The sequence below is a fragment of the Bos taurus genome, chromosome 15, assembly GCF_002263795.3.
Source record: "Bos taurus isolate L1 Dominette 01449 registration number 42190680 breed Hereford chromosome 15, ARS-UCD2.0, whole genome shotgun sequence".
NCBI lineage: Eukaryota > Metazoa > Chordata > Mammalia > Artiodactyla > Bovidae > Bos > Bos taurus.
The window spans coordinates 28792119-28803053 of record NC_037342.1 but is presented as its reverse complement, the minus strand read 5'-3'; the positions used below and the strand labels follow the sequence as shown (position 1 = coordinate 28803053).

The 10935-nt window shown below is 48.5% G+C and overlaps 1 protein-coding gene across 4 annotated transcripts in view; it reads right to left on the bottom strand.

Moving 5' to 3' along the window:
• Positions 1–1459: 1459 nt before the first annotated feature.
• The window catches only part of TMPRSS4 (transmembrane serine protease 4), a 40000-nt gene continuing 30524 nt past the window's right edge, over positions 1460–10935 (bottom strand). For 2 of the 4 annotated variants that reach the window (XM_005215824.5, NM_001101973.2), the window contains 6 exon segments: positions 7863–8022; positions 6424–6590; positions 5201–5299; positions 4872–5014; positions 2953–3102; positions 1460–2017 (listed from right to left, as the gene is read on the bottom strand). In XM_005215824.5, coding sequence (XP_005215881.1) covers positions 2006–2017; positions 2953–3102; positions 4872–5014; positions 5201–5299; positions 6424–6590; positions 7863–8022 — 731 coding nt within the window. In that variant the 3' untranslated portion in view covers positions 1460–2005. 4 annotated transcript variants of the gene reach the window in all.

Here is a 10935-nt window from a genome sequence, read left to right as displayed (position 1 = left end):
CACAGACATACTCTATCATATATATATGATATATGATATATATATATATGATAGAGTATATATATACTATGTATAATAAAATATAATAATTATTATAATTATCTATAATTCTAACATCTAAAGTTCTTGAGGTTTTATTTTTAAACTCTTCGCCAATCTTTGATTGTGAACTCATATTTGGAGGATCTTCCTCTGGGAATCCTGAGGCCCTAAATCTAATGGAGTCTTTCCTCCTCCATTATATTTGCCACATGGGATCTACCCCATTCAGTTGTCTCTGTTTTATGTGAGAATCCCAGTTTCAGCTTCCCTGCCTGCAGTGGGTCTGGGGTTAGTTCTGATCTCAGCTTTCATGTAAATCTTTGTCTGAGGGCAACCCAAGACTTTAGTAAGCAATTGTTCCCAGATCTCCCCCATAGTTTCAGCTCATGATTCTGATGGCTTTGCTTTATTTTTACTTTTTTGGCCTTTGAGGATTTCTGTTGTTTACTAAGACCCTAAGAAGACATTAACAAGTATATTTTATCAAGGATTTGACACAAGTATAGCAAGAGGGTCCTCAAAACACCTAGGCTCCCTACAGCTGCCAGAAAAGTTCATGGGGCTTACTTCTCTGATTATTTTGAGTGCAGGAACTTATTCATGCTAATATCCTCAGATCCCAGCTTGGAGACCATCTCATTCCTGTGCAGGATTGTGCTCAATTGCTCAGTCATGTCCGACTCTTTGTGGCCCCATGAACTGTAGCCCACCAGGCTCCTCTGCCCATGGAATTTTCCAGGCAAGAATACTGGAGTGGGGTGCCATTTCCTATTCCAGGGGGTCTTCCAGACCCAGGGATCGAACCTGCATTTCCTGCATTGGCAGGCGGATTCTTTACCACTAGTGCCACCAGGGAAGCAGGTGATAAATGACTGCTTAAAACGAATGATAGGGACTTCCCTGGTGGTCCAGTGGTTAAGACTCTGCACTTCTGTGCAGGGGTGTGGGTTTGATCCTGGTGGGGAACTAAGATCTCACATGCCATGTGGCTAAAAAAAAAAGAAAAGAATGGTTAAAAATCACACCTAGAGTTCTTAAGGTAGATGTTAGGACCTAGAGTTGCAATACCTTTTCCCAGCCTCTTGGGGAGCCATGATTCACAGTCAGCCTTGAAAGCCCAGATCCTCTCCCTGCTTGTGGCTGATATCAGGGCAGAGAGGAAGGGGAGGAAGGCAGTGGGACAAGTCCCCTGTGTAGAAAGCACACTTAATGACCCCTGGCTTCCCCAGTTGGTTGTTCACTGTTGCCCCCTGAGTGGGGTGCCCCCACCCATCAGCTCTGGTACCCATGCCTTCTTTTCTTCTACTTTGAAAATCAATCATTTCCCATAGATCTTTTCCTACCCAGGACAAGGAATAAAGATCATAGTTTGGTAGTCTTTAGCTCAACACTTTTCAAGCAGCCCAGTCAGCCTATGTCAAAGACTTCACGCACCAGTTTAATAAACAGTGGCCACAATACGAAACAGTAAGAAACAGTACTTGAGCCAAGAGCAGGACAGCACATTTCCCATTATAAACGGTTTCTTGTTCAGGTGGGCTTGGGGATGGGTGGGGAGGCAGAGGGCTGGCTCAGACCCTCTCCTCCCTCCACTCCAGCCCTTGGTGATCTAGGCTCTTAGAAGAGCGTCTGTTTCCATTCAATAGAGTAGAAAGTTCTTGGCTTAGCAATGCCTTCTGAGACCTCAGTCTTGGAGGCTGGCTTGTTCGGTGGGCTGTGTCTCTCCCTCCTTGGGATGCCGAGAGCATCATGGGCAGCTGAACTGGAGCTGCTGATTTCCTGCGTGCCTGTGAGCTGTGGGGTGACTTACAGGATTGCAGGTCCTTTGCTGCACCTAGAAATGCTGAGAGTGTGGGCAGAGAGGTGTGCCCCAGGGGGCTCTTGGTCTGTGTCTGACTTCTGGGGGATTCCCATGTGGGCAGGGCAGGGGGAAGCAGTTTCCAGCACTTCAAGGGCAGGAGCATCATGGATCAGACTAGAATAAAAGAGACCAACAAATAAACTAGGTAATTTGAAATTGAACAAAATGGTGGCATGCAAAATTAATCTTCCTTTTCTGAAGCTCTTTGCGCCTCTCTCTACTCTCTAGAGCTCAGGAAGTCTTATAAGCCTTTCCATCCTCCTTTTTTTTTTTTAATTGGAGGATAATCGCTTTATAGCATTGTGGTGGTCTCTGCTGTACATTAATGGAATCAGTCATGATTATACATATCACCTCCCTTTTGAGCCTCCCTCCCCCCATCCATTCCACCCCCTAGGTCATCACAAAGCACCAGGCTGAGCTCCCTGTGTTATATAGCAGCTTCCCACTACTTCTCTGTTTTACACATGATAGTGTATATATATCAATGCTCCTTTCTCAATTTGTCCCACCCTCTCCTTCTCCAAATGCATCCACAAGTCTGTTCGCTATGTCTATATCTCCATTTCTTCTCTGTAAATAGGTTCATCAGTACTATTTTTTTCTAGATTCCATATATATGCATTAATATCTGATGTTTGTTTTTCTCTTTCTGATCAACTTCACTCTGTATAAAAGGCTCTAGGTTCATCCACCTCACTACAACTGACTCAAATTCATTCCTTTTTATGACTGAGTAATATTTCCATCCTCCTTCTTATCAGAATCTGGTCTCTGGAAAGTGTCTGATAGCTGCATTTGATCAGAGAACAAGAGAATGGTAAAACTGGGTGTGTTCCATACAGTAAGGTATTTGGATTTAATGGGAGTCTCTGATCTAAAGAATTTCAGCTCTTAATGGTGGAATTCCAGGTTGTCACTTGCTGGAAATGAAGACTATTGGGGGTTTAAAGGGGAATCTCAGAGCCATTAAGTCACTAAGGGTGGCTTGGAACCCACAGAGGAGAGGAAGGGAGGGAGGGTACCACAGGGAGGGCAAACACGCTTACCTTCCGGACATTGTAGATCCAGTTGAGATAGGCTGTGACCTTAGTGTATACTCCTGGGGTAGTAGGCCCCCCACAGCCATGGCCCCAGCTCACGATGCCCACCACTTGCCACCAGTCAGAGTGATACATCAGAGGGCCACCACTGTCACCCTGTGAGAGAGGCCAGAGCAGAGGCTGCTGGGGAGGGTGGGCAGGGCTGGGGTGGAGAGGTGGGCTTCTCCACCCTCCCCTCACTGCATTGGCCCATCTGGTCCCTGCTCTCCAGCACCCTCTGCTGTTCCACCTTCACTTCCCCTGCTCCTGCTGTTCCTGCAGCCTGGAATGCCCTTCCCTTTCGGGGTGAAAGGGTTTTGTCTGCAGTCAAGCAAGTTGTGGGTGTGCTGTTAGCCCTTTCTTGGAGATCTACAACTCACACTAGCACAGTGAGGGCTCTAAGGGGTCCTGTAGTAAAGAAGCCTGGTTATCTTTGTCTAACTCAGTGTGTGCTGGAGAACGAAATGGCACCCCACTCCAGTACTCTTGCCTGGAGAATCCCATGGACGGAGGAGCCTGGTAGGCTGCAGTCCATGGGGTCGCTAAGAGTCGGACACGACTGAGCGACTTCACTTTCACTTTTCATTTTGATGCATTGGAGAAGGAAATGGCAACCCACTCCAGTGTTCTTGCCTTGAGAATCCCAGGGATGGGGGAGCCTGGTGGGCTGCCGTCTATGGGGTCGCACAGAGTCGGACATGACTGAAGCGACTTAGCAGCAGCAGCAGCAGTGCATGCTAAGTCGCTTCAGTCATGTCCGACTCTATGTGACCATATGGACTGCAGCGCGCCAGGCTTCTCTGTCCGTGGGATTCTCCAAGCAAGAATATTGAAGTGGGTAGCCATTCCCTTCTCCAGGGGATCTTCCCGATCCAGGGATAGAACCCGCACTTCCTGCATTTCAGGCGAATTCTTTACCAACCGAGCCCCCTGGGAAGCCCATCTAACCTAGTAGTTTCCAGATTTATTGAACCATTACAGGGGGGCTTATTTCATGCTAGTCACTGTTCTAGATAACTGGGATCAATTAATGAAAAGAGAAAAGATCCTTGCCCTAAGGGAGCTTAGAATTAAATGGAGAGAGAGAGAGAGAACAAGCAAACTACAAAATGACATTTTCTTGTACAAAAAATGAGAGAGAGTGAAAAGTTCACTTATTTGGGTGTCCTTCTTACCAGCTCTTATAGCCTCCGGGGTTTCATCCCTCAGAACCCAATAACTCTGTAGCTGAACTGCCTGTGGAGTTATTCACCCCCGCCCCCATTACTGTGAACTCCCTGAGGGAAGACACTGTCCTCAAAGTTCTGCATCTACCTGATATCAAGTCATCAAGAGATGACTAAGAGATGCCTCTTGAGTGAAGGAATTTAATGACTGAGAATGGGGGTGGGAGAAGGGTTTGGGGTTTTAACGAAAATAGTTGAGAAGATCCTCTGGGTGGGGATGTGAGAATATATTCATGGACTGGCCAGTAGGATGGGTGAAGGACAGTGCACTGGGGCTTATCCAGCACGAGATGGGTTTTCTCTAGTGTAGTTCAGCAGCTTGAGGACAGTTGTAGAGAAAACAGACCTGGGGTTCCTGCCTGCTAGGGGCTCATACTGTTTTAAATGACGGGAAGTAAGAGCAGGTGGGGAGGGAAACATCATCTTTGTATGTAAAATATACATTTGAAATCTCTTTGCTTCTATCTGTCTATCCATGCATCCATGCATGCATCCATCCTTATATCTTTTTCCCTCTCCCCCTTCCTCCCTTCATCACACACCGAGTGCCCACCATGTGCAAGCCTTCATGTGGGGGCATTCATCCTCTGAACTTTTTCATCTCTTCAGAGCAGACTTCCCCTATCTCTGTAATTCCCTCATGATCCTTGGAGGCCGCACCTGGCAGGTGTCCACGCCGCCCTCCGGGAGGCCTGCACACATCATCGTCTTGGTGACCTCCCCCTGGTACGCATCCTCTGCATTGCACCGAGTTCTGTTGATGAGCTGGACGGATCCCTGCTGCAGTATGTCAGACATCTTCCCTGGAGGTTGAAAACACACTTGCATTCCCATTCTTGCCTTCAAATCCCAGCCCAGGACAGTTCTCTGGGTTTCCTGGTACCTTGGTGCTTGGACCTCCAGGATGGGTTTTTCTAAAGGATGGTCCTCCTTCCCATCACTTTTGGGAGCTGCTCACTTAGTCCTGTAATCCTGAGCCTGGCACTTACCTCCGTTCTCTTCTGTAAAGCCCCATCCGATGACCCAGAGTGGGGTGCCTGGAGTGAGCTCCTCATCAGAGAAGGGCAGGCAGATGGGCCTGATTGTGCCTACCAGGAGCAGAGAGGAAGAGGGGACCCAAAGTTCAGGAGAACCTGGTGGCTAATCCTCTGTTAGGGTTAACACCAGGGTTTCCATAGCACATGTTCCATGGGATGTTAATAGAAGTAGCATGGGAAAAAAAAAAAAGATTCTGTGGTCAAATAAGTTTAGAAAATGTGTTGGACTTCCCTGGTGGTGTAGTGAATGAGAGTCCACCTGCCAATGCAGGAGACATGAGTTTGGTCCCTGGTCCAGGAAGATTCCACATGCCACAGAGCAACTGAGTCCAGGAGACACAACTGCTGAGCCCATGTGCTGCAACTACTGGAGCCGAGTGCCTAGAGCCCTTGCTCTGCAACAGGAGAAGCCATAGTAGTGAGAAGCCTGAGCACCGCGAGGAAGAGTAGCCCCTGCTTGCCACAACTGGAGAAAAGCCTATGCAGCAATCAAGACCCAGCACAGCCAAAAACAAATAAATAATTTTAAATAAAGAAAATGTGAATTAAACACAACAAAACAAATTGCTAAAAAAACCCAAACCCTCTTAATGTCATTAATATACTAACGTGTTCCAGGAAGAGAGCTATGGTATAAAAATATTTTCCAAACTTATTTGAGAAAGGAACCCTCTTGTACCCAAGGGACCCGTGTTCTATGGAACCAACCATTGGAGATGCTGATCTAAATACTACCCAGTGTAAGCCTGAGTCATTGAACAGAGCTGGTCAAAGATGCTATGGGTTGCCTTAACAGTAATGAGTTGCTGTCCCTGGAGGAGAGCAAATGAGCTCAATGACCCTTTGGCAGGGAGATTGTGCAGGCTTTTGCATTGGTTGGGGTGGAGGATGGGCCAGGAGATCTTTTAGGTCCCTCACAACTCCAAGATTGGATGAATCTGTGATTCTCACTTGGGGTGCTCTATGTATAGAAAACAGACATCAGAAGAATCTGGCAGGGGTAAGGTGTCAGCTGAGAGCTCGAGGAGGCCTCATGGCTTTCATGACAATAGGCTGATATACTTGCCAGAAACAATGGGCCAACTGAGATCTTGAGAGTAGTGATGTGCCCAAGGCCACTTAGTGAAAGAGCTAGTGGCGGAATGGGAGTTCTGTCCCCAGGCGCCGGCTCTCACCGGAGAACGTGAGCGGGAGCTGCAGCTTCACGAGGGCAATGTCGTGCTCTCTGGGATATGTGGCGTTAGGCTCAAGGATGAAGATCTTGGCCACAGGCAGGGATGGGAAGCTGCCCAATCTGTCTGAGCCAGCCCTCACCTTCCAGTTGGGCACATCGAGATGCTTCCTGGGGGCAGAGACAGTGAAGCTCAGGTCCGAGTCAAGCGTGAGGAGGTTTTGCTAAAGGCTGGGTCTCCGGGGCCCTGGGGAGTGGGTGCTGCATGTCCCTGCCTTGGCGGGTAATGATGATAAGGGCAGGGGTGCTGGAGAAGGGCCATCTGAGGAATCACCTACTGCAGGTCAGATTCTAAAGGGGATTTGATTCTTCTCCCTGGTGAAACCTGCTGGAAGAAACTTAAAACTGGAGGGCTGGGGAATGGGCTATGCTCAGTGCCTGTGCTCTGGGTCCTGACACTCTAGTGCATTTTACTGGTCTTGTTACTCATGTGATACTTGCATTATGGTCAGTTCTATTGTATACAGTAAGTCCCCTACGTATGAACCTTCAAGTTGAAGACTCTCAAAGATGTGAATGTGTGTTTGCATCTCCAATCATGTAAGTTAGTTAATGTGTCTGGCGCTATTTGTAAAAGTTGGGTACCTAGGCTAACTTTGTTGAAGTTAATGAACAAATTGGACTTACAAACGTATTCTTGGAATGGAACACATTCATATGTAGGGAATTTACTGTACTTTTCTTCTTCCTGACACCAGACACAGCTGAGTGCACAGGGGAAATATAGCTTTTATCAGATTCTCCAAAAAAGTTAAAAATCACTGGCCTACACGGTGTGCTCCTCTGAGGCACTTCTGGCGTCTGCTGCACGAAGGCACGTGGTACCTAGTAGGTACTCATAGATGGTGAATGAATGAACAGATGGATGAATGAAGGTGAAGAGGACCTGGAATGGTCCTTCTCCAGAGGTATGGGCAGGCCTGTCTCTGCTGGCTGGTAACAGAATACTTTTTTCTGTTTTAACTTCTGGATATAATGAAGGAGTGGCATGGACCTGGGATTTGGAACCACTTCTTGAAAGACTAGCAGAAAGGGAGAGAGTTCTCAAGCCTCCCTTGGAGTCCTCAGAGGCGGATGGGAAGTGCTTTTGTGCAGTGAGTGATGTAGGGGAGAGTGAGGACACGGGGTCTTTGCTGGCTTCCCCCCCGAAAGGGAAGGGCCTGGTGACTGGTACCAGTCAGGCCTGGTGACTGGTACCCTCTGCTAAGACCCCCCAAGGCCTAACAAAGGATGTCATGTCCAGTGTCTCATTAGGCAGCCACACCCTTCTTTAGGGGGAAGGGAAGGGCTGGAGGGCATCAGACAACAGATTGGAGACAGAGGATCCAGGTGCTCAGGTTCCTCTGCAGCTCTGACCCCAGGAGCTCCCCGAATGCGCCTTACCAGAAGCAGTGGGCAGCCGTGAGGATCCAGTGTGGGTCTAGGATGCTCCCTCCACAGATGTGTTGTTTGTCATACTGGATGCTGACCTGCCAAGGCCAAGAATCCACAGAGGCCTCCTTCCCACCCACCACCCGAGGGGCCTTCACACTCTGTCCGCAGGCTGGACTCAGAGGGAAGGAGGAAGAAAAGAAGGAGTCAGGCTCTTGGGGACTGGGGTTGTCCCCCTTAGAGCCCCCAGCCAGCCTATCCTGAGCAGGGTCCTTAGGACTGGAAACAGGGGTGGGGGTAGAGAACCAGGCCAATTTTGAATTATTCACCAGGAGACGCTGAGTATCCCAGACTCCCCCAATCTCTGTCTCCTGTTTTTAGCTTCGGATGGAGTTTATACTGGGAATATAGATGTGTCCATTGTGCTGGAATTCATGACCTTGAAGCTAAACGTGGACCCAGAATTATGAAAGTCCTGCCCAGGGGGTGTCCCCAGCTGCTCCCACTGAGTAACAGTGAACAGACGCCCACAGGCTGCTTCGGGATTAGAGAGTGGGAAGAAAGTTCCAGAAATGGATCTTCCCATCCTAAACACACCTTTCTCCAAGTCCCTTCCCCCTGCTCAGAGAGTCTCCCGATTTGACATCCTGTTCCCTCTTTCACATCCCACTCTCCTGGCTCTCACGTCTGACTTGTGAACTCTTGTAAAAAATCTCCAGTTCCACCTCTCCGCCCTGTTCCCAGCCTCTCCAATCCTTCTGGCAGTCACTGCCACAGTGATGGTTCTAAGGGGGAAAGGCCACCACCCTCTCTGGGTTTGTGCCTGGAAGGGGCTTGTGAAACACTTTCTAATTCCAAACACTGCTTTCTACACATCCCTCACTCCCTCACTCAAAGCTCCTTAGCATCCCTCTCTGTCTGTAGGGGAAGAGTTTAAACTCCTGCTCCTGGCAGCCTCCTGATAGAAAATTGCTGTCTAGCCAAATCGATCTGCTGGTAGCTCCCTGAAAAGTCTTTCTGTTTTTGCTCCAGGAAGTCCCTGTCCCTGAGATGCTGTCTCCTCTCATGTTCATCTAAATCACTGTTCATTCGGCTGGGAAGAGAGCACTGGCCAAGACAGAGAGACAGACCTGGTTCCTGCCCTCTTAGAGCCTACAGTTCATTCTGTGATGTTTAGCCTGAGAATCTTCTCCACATTGCCTGATCCCTGGGGATTTCCCTCTCCTGGCATTTTCACAGCATGCCTGGATGTTAGCCAGCTTTCCTTGTTGTCATTGTTCAGTCTTGTCTTCTCAATGAGACTGAAGCCTCCTGTAGGGAGGATCTGTGGCTTAAGCCTTGTTCTGACTTCAGTGCTGCTTAGCTCAGCACATCAGGTGCTCAGATCCCATCAGTAACTTGAGATCACATGAGAATGGGTAAAAGTCTTAACATCCAACAGGGATGCATCAGTCAGTTCAGTTGCTCAGTCATGTCCGACTCTCTGCGACCCCATGGACTGCAGCACGCCAGGCTTCCCTGTCCATCACCAACTCCCAGAACTTGCTCAAACTCATGTCCATCGAGTCAGTGATGCCATCCAGCCATCTCATCCTCTGTCATCCCCTTCTCCTCCTGCCTTCAATCTTTCCCAGCATCAGGGTCTTTTCCAATGAGTCGGTTCTTCACATCAGGTGGCCAAAGTGTTGAGTTTCACCTTCAGCATCAGCCCTTCCAATGAATATTCAGGACTGATTTCCTTTAGGATTGACTGGTTGGATCTCCTTGCAGTCCAAGGGACTCCCAAGAGTCTTCTCCAACAACACAGTTCAAAAGCACCAATTCTTCGGCACTCAGCTTTCTTCATAGTCCAACTCTCACATCCATACATGACTACTGGAAAAACCATAGCTTTGACTAGATGGACCTTTGTTGGTAAAGTAATGTCTCTGCTTTTTAACATGCTGTCTAGGTTGGTCATAGCTTTTCTTCTAAGGAGCAAGCATCTTCCAATTTCATGGCTGCAGTCACCATCTGCAGTGATTTTGGAGCCCAAGAAAATAAAGTCTGTCACTGTTACTATTGTTTCCCCATCTATTTGCCACGAAGTGATGGGACCAGACGCCATAATTTTGGTTTTTTGAAGGTTGAGATTTAAGTCAGCTTTTTCACTCCCCTCTTTCACTTTCATCAAAAGGCTCTTCAGTTCCTCTTCACTTTCTGCCATAAGGGTGGTGTCATCTGCGTATCTGAGGTGATTGATATTTCTCCTGGCAATCTTGATTCCAGCTTGTGCTTCATCCAGCCCAGCGTTTCTCATGATGTACTCTGCATAGAAGTTAAATAAGAAGGGTGACAATATACAGCCTTGAATTACTCCTTTCCCAGTTTGGAACCAGTCCGTTGTTCCATGCACACACACTACTAAGCTGCAGGGATGCATCCTCACTGCTCAACTGCAAAGGCAGCGAGGATGACCTTCCTCCTCTCAGGCGATCCAGTTTCTGGCCATCTGCCAGGCTCAGCCTGGTTCTCCCACGAGGCTGGTGGGATGAGTGGGACCTCAGAGCTTGTTTTTCCTTCTGATCTTCTCTCAGAACTAGGGGCTCTCCCAGGATTCTGTTGGGCTGTTGGACTAAAGGGCTTCTTGGGAAGATGAACTTCCGAGAGATCAAGTGAATTACCCAAGGTCACACTGGAAGCCAGTGGGACAGGTGCTGTCCAGATCTCCTGATGTCCTCCCTGCCCTCCCGGCCCCATGCCATCACTCTGGAGCATGTTAGTCAGGACTACTGGTCAGTTTGGCACTTCCTCCATGTGGCCTCACACCTCTCCCTTTGGTCAGCCATTAGCTCCTGAGGACAGAGGCCAATTCTCTTGCTTGTCTGGTATCTTCTACTTCCAGCTAGCATCTGACAGTGATGACGCATCTTAACTGTTCCATGAATCTTTGCTAAACGGAATGAGCAGATGAGATTACGTGGGCCCTGGCCAGGGGTGAGAGCGGGTAGAGGCTCTGGTTTTCCTACTCTCTCTTGGATCTCTGCCCACAACAAGTGTGGAGATATGGGTGGGCAGTGGGAGGGAGTTCTTAACATCAACTACT